This window comes from Aquarana catesbeiana, unplaced genomic scaffold (genome assembly GCF_042186555.1).
Source record: "Aquarana catesbeiana isolate 2022-GZ unplaced genomic scaffold, ASM4218655v1 unanchor233, whole genome shotgun sequence".
Taxonomy (NCBI): Eukaryota; Metazoa; Chordata; class Amphibia; order Anura; family Ranidae; genus Aquarana; species Aquarana catesbeiana.
The window spans coordinates 4,162,119-4,180,899 of NW_027362661.1; the positions used below are offsets into that span (position 1 = coordinate 4,162,119).

Genomic DNA, 18,781 nt, shown 5'->3' on the forward strand with positions numbered 1-18,781 from the left:
ATTTAGAAATTAGATGAAAGGTTTAGCGCTGGATAACACTTTTTGATAGATAAAAAGTGCATTTTATATACACCTATATAGATCTGACCAAAATGAGGGACAAATGAGGAGGAATGAGGGACAGAGGGACATTGCTCCAAATCAGGGACAGTCCCTCGAAACCAGGGACAGTTGGGAGCTATGCATACACACACAGCACACAACCATGTTCACACTACGAGAGGTTTCTCAGGGCTGCAGTTGATTCTGAGTTCCACAAGGTGGTGATCTCAGTTCTACCCACTCTGGAAGTCTCTATGGAATACAGACAGGAAGTGATGTCAGGTACACACAGGAAGTTCCCGGGTGAGAGGTGAGTCGGGAGGAAGTAGAGAGAAGACATTGCTGGAAGTGCCAGTAGAGGAGGTAATAAGATCTTATTTTCTATTTACACCCAGTAACCCCCCGTCATGTCCGTCCTCTTCCTCCATAGTCACTGTGATGTCTTTTATCTCCAGCAGATGATGATACACACATATATAGTGTGGAAATGTAGAATAACCCCGTATATTACAATGAGGGAATTTATGGTCTGTACCACGAGGGGAGTTATTGATGTCAGTAAATGTCGGTTCCAGACATTGTATGTGGGGGGAATGAAATGATAATTAAAGGTTGGGATTAGGGAAGATTTCTGTAAGATTTTACACAGGAATGATCAGCGCCCCTCCAGAGACACACTGGAGTCAAGCCATCAGACAGTTGCAAATCAGTGGTCATGCTATCAGACGAGTATTTTTTGGTTGGATTTTAAACACACAAAAACTAAATATAACATAATGGATGTGTGACAGCTCTGTATAATCATTATATTATATGTTACATCACCCTCTCTAACATTTACAATACGGTAAGATTTTACTGTGGGGATTTAAAGATACAGAGCCCCAAATATCAACCCATTGGCTACATAGTGACATAATTGCAATATTTCAAATTGGGTTCAAAACCAATTCTCCAATTGGACCAATACGTTTACAATGCAGATGTGTCACACACACTCCCCTCTATGATATCTTACAATACGGTAAGATTTTACTGTGGAAATTTAAAGATACAGGGTCCCAAATACCAACACATTGGCTACATAGTGACATTTTTCCACTACTTCTAAATGGGTTAAAAAATGTCACTATGCAGCCAATGGGTTGATATTTGGGGCTCTGTATCTTTAAATTTCCACAGTAAAATCATACCGTATTGTAAGATATCATAGAGGGGGGTGTGTATGACACATCTGCATTGTAAACGTATTGGTCCAATTGGAGAATTGGTTTTGAACCCAATTTGAAATATTGCAATTATGTCACTATGTAGCCAATGGGTTGGTATTTGGGGCTCTGTATCTTTAAATTTCCACAGTAAAATTTTACCGTATTATAAGATATCATAGAGGGGGGTGTGTATGACACATCTGCAGTGTAAACGTATTGGTCCAATGGGAGAATTTTTTTTAACCCATTTAGAAGTATTGGAAAAATGTCACTATGTAGCCAATGGGTTAAAATTTGGGGCTCTGTATCTTTAAATATCCACAGTAAAATCACACCGTAATGTAAATGTTAGAGAGGGTGATGTATGTGTGACAACTCTGTGTAATCATTATTTTATATATTACATTACGTTATATTTAGTTTTTCTGTGTTGAATATCCAACCAAAAAAACTTGTCTGATAGCAAGACCACTGATTTGCAACTGTCTGATGGCTTGACTCCAGTCAGAGACACTATGATGAGTCTCACAATAGGAGTCTGAAAGGGACTGGATATTGGGGGGATGAGATGGTGAACCCGGAGTGGGGGGGGGAGGGGGAATTTTATCAAAAAGACTTCCAGATGGGAAACAAAATGGATTTTTCATCTCAGTACAATTACTCCGGCTGGACTGAATATTGATATTGAGCTGTTTGCTTTTGATTCATCTGTTTTATGCATTTTTATAGTATTTTAATATTGTTTTACCAGTTATTGATGATTATAAGTAAAGTTTTGTATTTAGTGATATATGATGATATAGAAGATGTTTAAAATGTTTAGTAAAGGTTCGGTTAAAAAAACCCAAAAACAAACATGTTATACTTACCTGCTCTGTGCAAGAGTTTTGCACAGAGCAGCCCCGATCCTCCTTTTCTGAGGCGCTCCTGGCTCCTCCTCTTCATCGGGTGCCCCCACACATTTCATGGGGGCACTCATGCCGGTGCGCGTCCGAGTCCTGCTGCTGTGTCCATTGACACAGACAGCAGGACTTGTCCCCGCCCCTGGCTCCCGTGTCACTGTGTTTGATTGACAGCAGTGGGAGACAGCGGCTGGAGCTGCTGGGCTCGTTCTCGTCGCTGGAACGATCGGGTTCAGATAAGGAAAAGGGGGGGTGCTGCAGCACAGAAGGTTTTTCACCTTAATGCATAGAATGCAAACCATGAGACTTTACAACTCCTTTAAGTTATTCTGGGCTATAAATGGAATCTGGGGGGAGGTAGGAGCATTTTTTAGGACCTCTTCACCTGCCAATTGCCCTCCTGGACAAAGATTGGCATTTTCCAATCCAAATACATTGGATGTCACCAGGTTAGGAGAGGCGCACTCTCTGGTTACATCTAAGAGGTATCCAGGCCAGTTGCCATCCACCGGAGTGTCTGCGGTCGGGACTCTGGCAGTGGATTGGCTGTTCTGCTCCTTATGCCGGTATTCCCCATTTACTGCTATAGAGGTGTCTATTGATTCACAGGCACCACAAACTCTGTGGGACTACAGAGCCCAGCACACCTAGTCATCTACAGCCGGGGTTTTTTCTGAGTAAGTTCTGCCAGGTTTCCCCAGGAGTTGTCTGACACTTTGATATCAGGAAGTTTTATTGGAACTATCGTGTTGTGGATTCAGATATTTTGTCCATAGTGCAAGCGCTGCCCAAATATTTATTATTTGTAGATTAACCCCTTCAGGGGCAGAACATTTCCCCATTTATGGGGCCGGAACATTCTCTTTATTTTTGGAGATAAATTCTAATAATATATTCCTCTAAACACACAGCACTGACAATAAATAGACAAGACAATGACCATCCTGACCATACATGACCTACAGAGGGCAATTATTACACTATACAGGTGTTATGGAAATGATTAAGAGCTCCAATCGAGCCCAAGGTTATCTGCTGCTGCCTCTAATTTTGAAAGTGTTGATATGCATGCATATAAAAGTAAACACTCTGAGACACGCTCAGCTCCGTTACTTGTTACACTTCTAATTTATTCAAGGCGGTGTTAATGTTTTATACACACAAATACGTCATTGCTATGTTAGTCTAATAGGTACATCTCATTGGTTAAGATAGAAAAAGAAAATGGAGAATGTTCATAACGAGGTTTGGCTGTCTTTGGTTTTATCTTCAGTTCCGCGTTCTTCTGATGTGTGGGATGTAGGGGGTACCCGCCATCTTGAGAAAATATAGGAACAGAGCAAACCTGTTTACTTATATAATGAGTAAGGAGAAAAATATGTATGCACATAAGAAAATAGACATTTTCAGATTACTATTATTATTATCTACATCACATTCCTTCACACAGGCAGCCAACACAATGATGGAGTGCAGGGGTCAGGAGTATGGAGCATAGAGCCCCTTATATTGCTGATCAGGAGGAAGAAAACATTCCCCAGCCTGTCATGAAGAACATGTCCCTTCATTGGTGTCAGACGGAGGAAAATACTGAGGGCTCTGAGCAGAGATGTAACTACAACAGGGGTCTCAAAGTACCGGTCCGCGGGCCATTTGCGGCCTGCGGACCGGTTACAAATAGCCCACGGGCAGGGCCGATCCTGGGTGGGTGGCAGCGGCTGGGAGCTTTCTCTCTCTGATCCTCCCTCTGCTGCTGCAGCCCAGCGTGCACAACACAGAAGAGCAGAGCGGAGGGAGGATCCGCCCATCGCCCCGCCCACCCGTTCTGTCGAGAAATGCCCCCATCGAATAGTGCCCGGGCTGAAGACAAATTCGGCGTACGTAACATCACAACAGCTGATTTTACCATCAGCTGTTGTGACCTCGAGATGGCGCAGGCGCACAATAGCCGACAGAATTTTTTTCTGTCAGGTTGTGCCCACCGCTCACCCGCGCTCCTGTGGCGAGTTCATGTCCATGATGGGTGGATTTCTACACGTTGTGGGAGGATTTATGGGCACTTGGGGGCGAAATTATATGGCCAGTGCTGCAAAACTTTGTGATGGGAGGATTTCTACATTTCTTGTGGGTGGATCTATGGGCACTTTGGGGCGGAATTAGATGGCCAGTGCTGCAAAAAAGATAAAACTTTGTGGTATTCCACCCCAAAGTACCCATAAATCAACCCACAAGAAATTTTAAAATACGCCCATCACAAAGTTTTATTTTTTTGCAGCATTGGCCATGTAATTCCACCCCAAGTGCCCATAAACTCCGCCCACAATGTGCAGAAATCCGCCCCTCATGGACATGAACTCGCCACGGGAGTGCGGGCCACAATCTGACAAAAAAAAATTCTGTCGGCTATTGTGCGCCTGCGCCGTCTCACCATCACAACAGCTGATGGTAAAATCAGCTGTTGTGATGTTACATATGGCGCATGCGCCTTCAGCCCGGGCACTATTGGATGGGTGCATTTATCGACAAAACACCTGGATGAACTACACATGCGCCATATGTAATAGCACAACAGCTGATTTTACGATCAGCTGTTGTGTCGGCGAGACGGCGCCTGCGCACAATAGCCGAATTAAGACATTTTTCAGTCAGATTGTGCCGAGGCACGCTCGTGTAGGTGAGGGGTGGAATTTAACATGAAGGGGGCGGATGTTTTCATTGAAGGCCAGTGCTGATCTAACATGAAGGGGGCGGATGTTTTCATTGAAGGCCAGTGCTGATCTAACATGAAGGGAGCGGATGTTTTCAAGGATGGCCGCTGCTGCAAAGAAAGGGGCAGAATTTTAAACCTTTAACTAGCTAAATAGGCCCTCCAGCAAGAATAGCAGATAAAGATCTGTTTAGCAGATTTGTTTGGGCATTGTTAAAAATTCTGTCCCCCATCTTTGCAGCACTGGCCATCATTGAAAACATCCGCGCCCTTCATGTTAAATTCCGCCCCACATCTAAAAAATGTCTTCAGTCGGCTATTGTGCGCAGGCGCCGTCTCGCGGACACAACAGCTGAGCGTAAAATCAGCTGCTGTGCTATTATGTACGGCGCATGCGCAGTTCGTCCCAGGCACTATTTGATAGCGGGCACTTCGACAGAACACTGGCCCCCGATCCAGGGTCAGGGCGGAAGATTGTGGCGTTCTCAGGGTGCCCTGCCACTAGGCCTGTGATGAAGTCAGGACTTGACAGGAGGAGAGGACTCGGCAGGCAAAAGATCAGGCCACCAGCTAACTGCCAGGAGGAGAGGTAAGTGAGCCATCACACAGAGGCTGAGCAAAGTCCTTAGTTGCGCGACTGGGGTTGAAATTTGTGAAGAGGGGGTATTTTTGGAGAGTGTTTGTGTGTGTGTGTGGGGGGGGGGGGTTGGTATTTGTGGAGTGTAAAGGGGGATATTTGTGAAGTGGAGTGTGGGGGGGGGGGTATTTGTGGAGTGTAGGGGGTAATGCTGGGGGGGTTAATATTGCGTCTGCTGACACCAGTGCTGGGGGTTAATATTGCGTCTGCTGACACCAGTGCCGGGGGTTAATAGTGCGTCCGCTGACACCAATGCTGGGGGAAAGGACAGTTTGCATGTGGCCCCCATTGGATGTGAAAATTTGTCCTGTGGCCCTCAGGTAATTTGAGTTTGAGACCCCTGAACTAGAACTTTGAGGGACCTGGTTCAAGAAACCATGAAGGGTCCCTGTGATCATCCCCACTGATCTCACACACACAGGGCTCACCTTCACCGATCTCGCACACACAGGGCTCACCTCCACCGATCTCGCACACACAAGGCTCACCTCCACCGATCTCGCACACACACAGGGCTCACCTCCACCGATCTCGCACACACACAGGGCTCACCTCCACCGATCTCGCACACACACAGGGCTCACCTCCACCGATCTCGCACACACACAGGGCTCACCTCCACCGATCTCGCACACACACAGGGCTCACCTCCACCGATCTCGCACACACACAGGGCTCACCTCCACCGATCTCGCACACACACACAGGGCTCACCTCCACCGATCTCACACACACAGGGCTCACCTCCACCGATCTCACACACACAGGGCTCACCTCCACCGATCTCACACACACAGGGCTCACCTCCACCGATCTCACACACACAGGGCTCACCTCCACCAATCTCACACACACAGGGCTCACCTCCACCGATCTCACACACACAGGGCTCACCTCCACTGATCTTACACACAGGGCTCATCTCCACCGATCTCACACACACAGGGCTCACCTCCACCGATCTCGCACACACACACACACAGGGCTCACCTCCACCGATCTCACACACACAGGGCTCACCTCCACCGATCTCACACACACAGGGCTCACCTCCACCGATCTCACACACACAGGGCTCACCTCCACCGATCTCACACACACAGGGCTCACCTCCACCAATCTCACACACACAGGGCTCACCTCCACCGATCTCACACACACAGGGCTCACCTCCACCGATCTTACACACAGGGCTCATCTCCACCGATCTTGCACACACAGGGCTCACCTCCACCGATCTCGCACACACACATCTCGCACACACACAGGGCTCACCTCCACCCATCTCACACACACAGGGCTCACCTCCACCGATCTCTCACACACAGGGCTCACCTCCACCGATCTCACACACACAGGGCTCACCTCCACCGATCTCACACACACAGGGCTCACCTCCACCGATCTCGCACACACACAGGGCTCACCTCCACCGATCTCGCACACACACAGGGCTCACCTCCACCGATCTCGCACACACACAGGGCTCACCTCCACCGATCTCTCACACACAGGGCTCACCTCCACCGATCTCACACACACAGGGCTCACCTCCACCGATCTCACACACACAGGGCTCACCTCCACCGATCTCGCATACACACAGGGCTCACCTCCACCGATCTTGCACACACACAGGGCTCACCTCCACCGATCTCACACACACAGGGCTCACCTCCACCGATCTCGCACACACAGGGCTCACCTCCACCGATCTCACACACACAGGGCTCACCTCCACCGATCTCGCACACAAGGCTCACCTCCACTGATCTTGCACACACACAGGGCTCAACCTCCACCAATCGCTTCCCACAGAGCCCAGCGAGGTTCTCTGTGACTCCAAACATGGCACAATGCAGCCACTGATTTTATTAAGTGATGACAAAGGGTGGGATAAGGTACAGGAATGGAGAAAGGGGGTCTGAACTGGGGTGGCAGTCAGAGGGGGAATGGGCAGGGGTGGCAGAGGGATGTGATATGGAGGATGGATAGTTATAGGTGGAGCAGATGAACGGGCAATAATATGGGCACAAGGAAAGCACACCCACGTGCTGCCAAACTGCTTACCAGAACAATGTAAAAAATGCGCGATGTAATCAAATGATGCCGAGGCTCAACATTAACTCAGAATGACACTCCCATCACACACGGCCAAAAGATGGGAAAAGCCAGATGGTCACAAAACATCAGGACATCAGGGTACACATGGGAAGGCGAATGGATTGTGCAGTCACCTCTTTTCTCTATACTGGTGACATCGGTGGGTGGCGCAGCTAGTCTAGTGACTAGCCACTGCTGATGTGGCATCCCTGTACACTATCATTTCCCACGCAGATGGCTTAGAAGCGGTGGACTTGTTCTTAAACAGAGATGTTGAGTTGATTTCTGCACAACGAGAGTTCATCCTAGATTTATTAAAATATACCATGACCCATAATTACTTCTGGTTTGGGGGTACTCATTACCTCCAAAACAGAGGGGTCGCTATGGGTGCAAAATTCGCGCCAAGCATGGCCAATTTATTTATGGCCAAATGGGAGGAGGATGTCGTCTATTCCAACAGAAGACCAGAATTAGTCTTCTGGGGTAGATATATAGATGCCATCCTCCTCCTGTGGGATGGCGATATGCTATTAGTCACCACCTTTATGCATCAACTCAATGATAACTCACTGGGGATTGTGCTACAGTTTGAGAGCAGCACTAGTAAAATTAACTTTTTGGACCTGATCATACAGGTCAAAGTTGGCACTTTTAATATATCCACTTTTTTTAAGAGTACCGATAGAAATGGGTATATTGGACAAGGGAGCTTCCATCACCCCTCATGGCTCAAATCAGTGCCCAGGAGCCAATTCCCCCTTTTGCGGCGGAATTGTACTCTTAAGGAAGACTTTCTTATACAGGCTGCTACTCTGAAAGAAAGATTCATTGAGAATCACCTAGTGATTTAAACAGAGTCATTAATGAAGTGGGGAGCATGGATCAATGATCACCACTTATTCCCAACAATATCCTGACATTAAAAAAATTTTCCAAACATTGGGGAATTCTTAAAAATGATAAGGTTTTGGGTCCAGTCCTCCCAGACCGGCCACAAGTTATTTTCAAAGGGGTTCCCCCCCTTAAACTCCAAGTAGCACCTAATATTTTGGATGCCCCTAATAGGGTGTAGTTTTTTAAAAAATCTAAGGGTTATCATCCTTACCGGGCTTGTACTGTTTGTGCTATTAATAACGACAAGAGTAGAAAAATATGTTAATTCAAGTCTTGTGCTACAGGGAGAATATTTGACATTAACACCTTCATTACCTGCACCTCATTAAATGTGGTATATTTATTTTGTGGCGTTAGAGGGGGCGGGGCCACCCGGTGACGTAAACAGGTGACCCGCCCCCCTCTGACACTACGGGGAAGCCATAAGGAAGTCTCCGTGGTGTCAGAGGGGGCGGGGTCACCCAGGTACCTCACCGGGTGGCCCGCCCTCAGTTATATAAGAACTGTCACAAGTGAAGAAGCGTCACACGGCGGGAGCCTCCCATAGAGGCGGGGTTTTTTATTTTTTGGTCTGTCGCGGGAGATAGAAGAAGATGAATGGACATCATGGGACATTTTTATTTTTTAATAAAGAACTTGTCCCCAAGCTGTGTCTTGTCATTTTTAACATTTTGACACTTTTTTTGTGAAATGGTAGGGGTACATTTGTACCCCGTTACCATTTCACACAGGGGGGGGAGGCCGGGATCTGGGGGTCTTGTTAAAGGGGGCTTCCAGATTCCGATAAGTCCCCCGCCCACAGACCCCCACAACGACCAGGCAAGGGATGGGGATGAGGCCCTTGTCCCCATCAACATGGGGACAAGGTGCTTTGGGGGGCCACCCCAAAGCACCCTCCCCATGTTGACGGCATGTGGCCTGGTACGGTTCAGGAGGGGGGGCGCTCTCTTTTCCTGCGGCCTGCCAGGTTATGTTTTTGATTCGGGGTTCCCCTTAATATTCATACCAGACCCAAAGGGCCTGGTAATGGACTGGGGGGATCCCATACTCTTTTTTTTCAATGAGTTTTATCTATTTTGCAGAGACCCGACAATTCATTACAGCCGCGATCAGTTTTAAATGACAATTTTTCCTTTAGAAATGTCATTTTGCTGTGGTAATGTTCTAAACACTGGGAAAATGCGCCACTTTACAAGCATACTACAGACACCCCCCAGACACAATATTTCAAGGAATATTTCATTTTTATTGTTTCACTTTAAGCATTAAAAAATCACTGCTCCCGAAAAAACGTTCGTTTTAAAAAAAAAAAATTTCATTGATACATGTCCCCTGGGGCAGGACCCGAGTCCCCAAACACTTTTTATGACAATAACTTGCATATAAGCCTTTAAAATGAACACTTGATTTTTCATGTTAGTGTCCCATAGACTTTAAAGGTGTTCCGGCGGCTTTCAAAATTGCCCCAAACACCGCATATTGTTCGGGGTCCACAGAACATCCGAACTACCAAAGTTCGGCCCGAACTTATGCTCGGGCCGAACCGTTCGCCCATCCCTAGTGACCAATACCATACAAATAATTCTTACTTTCATTTCCCTAAGTTATCCGTCTACAAGGAGACCTGTATAGATCAAATGATGGCACCATTGAGGATGGAGGAGGACCGGAGTCACATGGCTGAGAAGATACTAAACCTCACCCTGGAGATCATCTACCTGCTGACCGGAGAGGTGAGGAGGATTCTGGGAGGTCACATAACATCACTCTTATCTCTATTAATGAAACACAGACCTGACCGGAGAGGTGTGAAGGATTCTAGGAAGTCACATGACATCACTCTTATCTCTATTAATAAAACGCAGACCTGACCGGAGAGGTGAGGAGGATTCTGGGATTCTAACATAATATTCCTATTGGTTCCTCAATACAGAGATTTCCTCTTGTGAAGTCAGGTGATCATATGACCATCACAGTGCCTCCATGTGACTCCCTAAAATATGAGAGACACAACATGCAGAAGATTCTAGAAGTCATCAAGAAGATGATGGAGCTGCTGACAGGAGAGGTGAGCGGTGCTGGGAATTCTGGGACATTATCCAGTAACAGACAAGGGATGTGTCTGGATGGTGACTGTATCATTGTGTGTGTCAGGTTCCTATAAGGTGTCAGGATGTCACTGTCTATTTCTCCATGGAGGAGTGGGAGTATTTAGAAGGACACAAGGATCTCTACAAGGACATCATGATGGACAATCAGCCGCCCCTCACATCACCGGGTAAGAGGAGACTTTATTGTAAAGGAGAGAGTGGTACAGAGGGTCCACCTAGATACCCCATCATCTGATAAACACATAGAAACAATGTATTCAGTCAGTGTGTGTGTTTCCTACAGATGGATCCAGTAATGGGAACCCACCAGAGAGATGTCCCTGTCCTCTGTATCCCTGGGATTCCACACAGGAAGATCACACCATCCCTCACCATCATCAGGTAGATAATTGATAATTATTGGTAGTTACAGTATGATTAATACACAGCATGTTTGTTACAATTAATATTTCATTATATCTTTTAGACTGGAATCCTCTGGGATGATAATATTGATGTTAAAAATGAGTATAAGGAGGAGGATGAGGAGTATGGAGTGATGGAGGAGTTTTCAGAAGGACACAAGGATATGATGGAGCCACCTAATATCAGGAACCCACCAGAGAGATGTCCCCGTCCTCTGTATTCCCGGGATTCCACACAGGAAGGTCACACCATACCTCACCATCATCAGGTAGATGAGGAACAATCACTGATAGTATCATTAGGATCTGTACATTATCTGCATTGTTACAATTGATGTCATTTTTTTTACATATTCAGAGTGGTAACCTGAGAGATTCTAAAGTTGAAGGTAAAGCAGAAGAAGAAGAGAGGTATGTGAGGGATGATCAGCAGTCTATGGAGAATGGAATAACGGGGACATTTATAGAGGAGGACACTCCTTCAGAGATCAGCACAGGTGGATCATTAACACTAAATGCATTCCTCCACCCATACTGCTCACTGATTGGCCCAGAGTAGGGCAAGGACTGGGTGATATCAACCTGTTGCCACTGACTACTGCATACCAATAATTTGAGTCTTTACCCTTACACTATATACTCTATGTTGTACATTACATCATTCTGATACTGTGTAGTCCTAACTTTTTGATCCCATATAATAAGTTGTGTATTACATAGACCTTACTTCTTTTGCACCCATTTCCTACCATCTGGACATTTTATATCTGATGATTTGATTGGAGCACAGACTTTTGCATGTTGATAATAATGTGATAACATCCTCAAACTTTGGAACCTTAACCACTTGACCACTGGGCACTTAAACCCCCTTAATAACCAGACCAATTTTCAGCTTTTGGTGCTCTCACATTTTGAACGACAATTACTCAGTCATGCAACACTGTACCTATATGAAATTTTTGTCCTTTTTTCACACAAATAGAGCTTTCTTTTGGTGGTATTTAATCGCCGCTGGGTTCTTTATTTTTTGCGCTGTAAAAGAAAACAGACCGAAAAATCTGTAAAAAAATGCATTTTTCTTCATTTCTGTTATAAAATTTAGCAAATTAGTAATTTTTCTTCATATATTTTGGCCAAAATTTATACCGCTACATATCTTTGGTAAAAATAACCCAAATCGGTGGATATTATTTGGTCTTTGTGAAAGTTATAGAGTTCAAAAGCTATGGTGCCAATATCTGAAAATTGATCACACCTGAAGTACTGACGGCCTATCTAATTTCTTGAGACCCTAACATGCCAGAAAAGTACAAATACCCCCCAAATGACCCCTTTTTGGAAAGAAGACATTCCAAGGTATTTAGAAAGATGCATGGTGAGTTTTTTCCCAGAATTCTTTGCAAAATCAAGTTTTTTTTTTCACTTTTTTTTTCTTTTCACAAAATTGTCATATTAGCAGGTTATTTCTCAAACACCGCATATGCATACCACAAATTACACCCCAAAACACATTCTGCTTTTACTCCCGAGTATGGCGATACCACATGTGTGAGACTTTTACACAGCGTGGCCACATACAGAGGCCCAACATGCATGGAGCACCTTCAGGTGTTCTGGAGTGCCCAGGCCAATTCTGACATTTCTCTCCTACATGTAAAAATCATCATTTATTAGCTAGAAAATTACATAGAACCCCAAAACATTATATATGTTTTTTTAGGAAAGACCCTAGAGAATACAATGGTGGTCATTGCAACTTTTTATCTCGCACGGTATTTGCGCAAAACAGTAAAGTTAGCCCAATGTTTTTGCATAATGTGAAAGATGAAGTTACGCCGAGTAAATAGATACCCAACATGTCACCTTTCAAAATTGCATGTGCTTGTGGAATGGCGCCAAACTTTGCTACTCAAAAATCCCCATAGGCGACGTTTTAACATTTTTTACTGGTTACATGTTTTGAGTTACAGAGGAGGTCTAGGGCCAAAATCATTGCTCTCGCTCTACCGATCGCAGCGATACCTCACATGTGTGGTTTGAAAACTGTTTTCATATGTGGGCGGGACTTACGTATGCCTTCGCTTCTGCATGCGAGCACACAGGCGCGCTTTAAATTTTTTTTTTTTTATTGTTCATTTTACTTTATTTTATTTTGATGCTTTTTTTCCAAAAAAATATTTTTTTTGACCACTTTTATTCCTATTACAAGGAATGTAAGCATCCATATGGCATGACAGGTCCTCCTTACAGTGAGATATGGGGTCAATAAGACCACACATCTCACCTCTAGGCTGGAAAGCCTGAAAAAAAAAAAAAAAGACCCTGGCTTCGATTGTAGCGGTGAGTCGGTAGAAGCACTGGAGGGCGGCAGGAGGGGGGACATCCCCTCTCATCTCCCGTAAGAATGATCAAGCAGTGGAACAGCCCGCTATGATCATTGTTATGGTGTAGGGAATCGCCGGCTGAAAAAGCTGATATCTGAATGATGCCTGTAGCTGCAGGCATCATTCAGATATCCCCGCACAAAGTCAAGGACGTTGTATGACAGCCGGTGGGCGGGAAGTGGTTAAAACGCTTTTTTTTTTTTTTTAACACAAAGTTGTCCATTTATACAATATTTCTAACACATAGCATGTACATACCAAAAATGACACCCCAAAATAGATTATCCTACTCCTCCTGAGTACGGCGATACCACATGTGAGAGACTTCCACAGCCTGGCCACATACAGAGGCCGAGTATGGCCGAGTATGGCTGAGCATGACTGGGTATGGCTGAGTATGGCTCAGCATGGCAGGGTATGGCTCAGCATGGCAGGGTATGGCTCAGCATGGCAGGGTATGGCTCAGCATGGCAGGGTATGGCTCAGCATGGCTGGGTATGGCTGAGTATTGCAGAGTATGGCGGGGTATTGCAGAGTATGGCAGGGTATTGCAGGGTATCGCCGAGTATGACTGGGTATGGCTGGGTATCACCGAGTATTGCAGAGTATGGCTGGGTATGGCAGAGTATTGTGGGGTATTGCAGAGTACTGCGGGGTATTGCAGAGTACTGCGGGGTATTGCAGGGTATTGTGGGGTATTGCAGAGTATTGCGGGGTATTGCGGGGTATTGTGGGGTATTGCAGAGTACTGCGGGGTATTGCAGAGTATTATGGGGTATTGCAGAGTATTGCGGGGTATTGCAGTGTACTGTGGGGTATTGCGGGGTATTGCAGAGTATTGCGGGGTATTGCAGAGTATTGCGGGGTATTGCAGAGTACTGCGGGGTATTGCAGAGTACTGCGGGGTATTGCAGAGTATTGTGGGGGTATTGCAGAGTATTGTGGAGTATTGTGGGGGCATTGCAGAGTATTGCAGGGCATTGCAGATTAGTGCAGGGCATTGCAGAGCATTAGGGATGGCTGAATGGCTGGATGTCACTGTGCAGCGCTGTGGGCACTACACATCCAGCCCACAGCGCTGCAGCCATCCATCCATCCCCCTCTCCACTCACAGTGTACCGATCGGTACACAGAAGGGGAGAGAGGAACCGGCGTCATGAGATGATGCCGGTTTGTTTACATGTGATCGCTCCGTCATTTGACGGAGCGATCACATGGTAAACGGCCGGGATCAGCGGCCATTTACCGGGATCCGTGATGCGCCGGGTACAGATGTGTTCGGGGGCGCGCCCCAGGGGGCGCGCGAGAGGGGAATTTTGGGAGGACGTCATAGTACGCCCTCCCAGAGTTAAGCAACCACCCTTCAGCCGTCATTCGGCTATGGGCCGGTTGTTAAGTGGTTAAACAGAAAGTGATAATAAGGGAGGAGTCAATAACCCAATGATGGTGGTCTTCAGGATCAGTCCAGTCTTCATCTTGGTTGTTCTCCCCCATCCTCACTCTCTGACCTCTGGTGGGGCTCAGCCCCGCTGTTATTCATGACTAATTCATGGACTAAATAAGGAAGCGCAGGACTTCTTGTGTTGGGAAGATGACAATGAGTGATAGAGGGGGTGGGGACACTCATCCTATAATCCCCTCATCACTGTCACTCCTATAAAAGACAGTTCTCGTTGTTTCCTCACTCTCTGACTAAGGTCCATGTATAAAGAAATGAACTGGTAGGAGATCAGAGGACCCATTTACTAATTACCTTGAGGGTGGAATTGTAAGATCCTCAGAGACAAAGCTGCCTGATGTGGGCGGAGTCCTGGTTTAGGGGAACCAATCTGCTCATGTCTAGTGATAATCTTTTTTCTTTTTTAGTAGATGGACGGGAGATGAGGAAAACCTCAGAGGATTGTCTCACTTTGTCTTCAGACTGTAAAGTAGAAGATGAGGACATCACACAGTATAGTCCAGGAGAAAACCCGGCTACCTCAAATGTCCATCCGGCACCACACAGTGTAGATGGACCATCGTATTCCTCTTATCCTGAGGAACCTCAGACTGTGGGGGACAGTGCCGTCCTTCCAACAGAGAAGAGGTTTTCCTGTACTGAGTGCGGGAAGTGTTTCCGTTTTAAATCTCGTCTTAATGTACATAAAAGGTGTCACACAGGAGATAAGTCACTTTCCTGCCCTGAGTGCGGGAAATGTTTTTCACAAAAGGGCAGTCTTCAAATACATCAGAGGTCTCATACGGGAGAGAAGCGATATTCCTGTTCTGAGTGTGGGAAATGTTTTTCACAGAAGTCCAGTCTTCACACACATCAGAGATTGCACACTGGAGAGAAGATGTATTCCTGTTCTGAGTGCGGGAAATGTTTTTCAGACAAGGCCAATCTTTACAAACATCAGAGATCTCACACAGGGGAGAAGCCGTATTCCTGTCCCGAATGCAGGAAATGTTTTTCAGTGAAGTCCCATCTTTACAGACATCAGAGATCTCACACAGGGGAGAAGCCGTATTCCTGTCCCGAATGCAGGAAATGTTTTTCAGAGAAGTCCGATCTTTACAGACATCAGAGATCTCACACAGGGGAAAAGGTGCATTCCTGTCCTGAGTGTGGGAAATGTTTTTCACAAAAGTCCAGTCTTCAAATACATCAGAGGTCTCATACAGGAGAGAAGCGATATTCCTGTCCCGAGTGCGGGAAATGTTTTTCACAGAAGTCCAGTCTTCACACACATCAGAAATTGCACACTGGAGAGAAGATGTATTCCTGTTCTGAGTGCGGGAAATGTTTTTCACAGAAGTCCAATCTTTACATACATCAGAGATGTCACACAGGTGAGAAGCCGTATTCCTGTCCTCAGTGCGGGAAATGTTTTTCAGACAAGGCCAATCTTTACAGACATCAGAGATCTCACACAGGGGAGAAGCCGTATTCCTGTCCCGAATGCAGGAAATGTTTTTCAGTGAAGTCCCATCTTTACAGACATCAGAGATCTCACACGGGGGAGAAGCCGTATTCCTGTCCCGAATGCAGTAAATGTTTTTCAGTGAAGTCTGATCTTTACAGACATCAGAGATCTCACACGGGAGAAAAAGTGCATTCCTGTCCTGAGTGTAGGAAATGTTTTTCACAGAAGTCCCATCTTTACAGACATCAGAGATCTCACACAGAGGAGAAGCCATATTCCTGTCCTGAGTGAGGGAATTGTTCCTCACTGAAGTCCTGTCTTCCTGAACATCAGGGGTCCCACACAACCCTTGGGTGTATTAGTGTCTTGAGTGCGGGAAATATCTTCTATATGAATGTTCACAGTTCTCATGTGGGGAAGAAGCACACCCTGATATAGACCTCAGATATACTCCATGGCTGATCTTCATCATGTAATAAACAGTTCATAAGGAGATCAGAGATCATCAAAGACAGGGATGAAGTGTTGTACCGTGTTGGCCATTGATAGCAGTAGAAAAATAAAAATGGAGTCATTACCTTTCATTGGCTGAGTACATTTTGTGGTGTAAGCTTTCACAAACACTTATGAGGTTTATTTAAAAAAAATAAATAATTGAACAAATGTGACCAGCATTATGATCATTGGCTCCATCTAGTGGCCGTAATGAGGAATTGTGCATTTTTTACTGATTGAGGCAAAATGTCTTATTATGGCCACTAGATGGAGCTGATGATCATAGGAAATCGCTGAGTTAAATTATGGGCAGAATTTGTAATGACTGAATGAATGATTGTCACATTTGTCCAACAAATTTTCTTTAAGAAGACCCCATAGTTTCCTTTGTCGGGAATGGTTTCATACTAATTACTGAGATCATACCCATGCACTAATAATTACAGTAGACATTGCAGAATGTAAGTTATTTCAACCAACAATATTTAAAATATTCAGTTAAAGTACAATAACAGTGGGACTGCTATTGTTCTGGGAAGACATCATATGATGTCCTCCCATTCTTGCCACGCATGCGTGCACACGGGGCGAGTAGTGTGTCGATCAGTGGTGCGCTGCGTCCCTTGGACACTGCTCATCACTGATTGTGGCAAAGAGCTAATGACGTAGGCGCTTTACCATGTGATCAGTAAGGATGGTCCCGATGTTCGAGTCGAGCGTAAGTTTGACTCGAACATCGGGTGTTAAGTTTGTTCATAGAACAAATGAACATATGGGGCACTCGTGGGACGTTCGTGCGCCCGTGAATGCCCCATAATGCACTGCAAGATCGCAGTGCATTGACGGCTGCTGATTGGCCAAAGCATGCACCTGACCAGTGACCTGTATGCTTTGGCCAATCACAGCACAATGTGCTGTGAGAGCTATGATTGGCCAAAGGCAGGGTGCCTTTGGCCAATCATGGCTCAGGGGCTAAGTCCACGCCCCACACTATATAAGGCTGCTTACATGGCGGCCATACGTAGTGTATTGGAGTGGAGAACTTGAGATAGATTAGGCAGGTTAGTTAGTGGATAGAGCGTTTGGTCAGTGTAGTATATATACAGAGTGCAGGCAGTGTACAGTATATAATACAGTTCAGGCTGTGTACAAAATATAATACCGTGCAGATGGTGTACACAGTATATAATACAGTGTGTACAGTATATAATACATTGCAGTCAGTCTACAGTATATAATACAGTGCAGGCGGTGTGCAGTATATAATACCGTGCAGGCGGTGTACACAGTATATAATACAGTGTGTACAGTATATAATGCATTGCAGTCAGTGTACAGTATATAATACAGTGCAGTTGGTGTACAGTATATATTATAGTACAATATATAATACAGTGCAGGCGGTGTACACAGTATATAATACATTGCAGTCAGTGTACAGTATAAAATATAGTGCAGTCAGTGTACAGTATATAATACATTGCAGTCAGTGTACAGTGTATAATACAGTGCAGGCGGTGTACACAGTATACAATACATTGCACTCGGTGTACAGTATATAATACAGTGCAGGCGGTGTACACAGCATATAATACAGTGTGTACAGTATATAATACATTGCAGGCAGTGTACAGTATATAATACAGTGCAGGCAGTGTACACAGTATATAATGCAGTGTGTACAGTAAATACATTGCAGTCAGTGTACAGTATATAATACAGTGCATTCAGTGTACAGTATATAGTGCAGTGCACAGTATATACTACAGTGCAGTGCAAAGTATATAATACAGTGTAGTGTGGTGTGAAAAAAATCCCCATCATGTCTGGAAGACCACCAAGGAGAGGCAGACACTCATAGGCCACTAAAAGAGAGCAAGCAGTTTCTGTGTCTACAGTGAAAAGTGGTGGTAGCGGACATGGTGCATACTCTGCAGGTACGCTTGTCCTTTTCTCTGCTGCTGGCCGTGTTATTGAGC

At 45.5% G+C, this 18,781-nt stretch overlaps 2 protein-coding genes across 2 annotated transcripts in view; both read left to right on the top strand.

The window, feature by feature from the left end:
- LOC141121832 (uncharacterized) overlaps positions 1-16,828 on the top strand; it is a 207,896-nt gene extending 191,068 nt beyond the window's left edge. Inside the window, 2 exon segments of the mRNA XM_073611548.1 lie at positions 15,481-16,662; positions 16,791-16,828. Of these exon segments, the coding sequence (XP_073467649.1) occupies positions 15,481-16,662; positions 16,791-16,828 (1,220 nt within the window).
- On the top strand, positions 184-15,449 carry LOC141121894 (uncharacterized). The gene is made up of 8 exons (XM_073611651.1): positions 184-405; positions 10,104-10,232; positions 10,433-10,567; positions 10,654-10,777; positions 10,894-10,991; positions 11,077-11,283; positions 11,373-11,425; positions 15,268-15,449. The coding sequence occupies exons 2-8, from the start codon at positions 10,137-10,139 to the stop codon at positions 15,326-15,328; spliced, it is 774 nt and encodes a 257-aa protein (XP_073467752.1). The 5' UTR covers positions 184-405; positions 10,104-10,136; the 3' UTR covers positions 15,329-15,449.
- Positions 16,829-18,781: the final 1,953 nt, after the last annotated feature.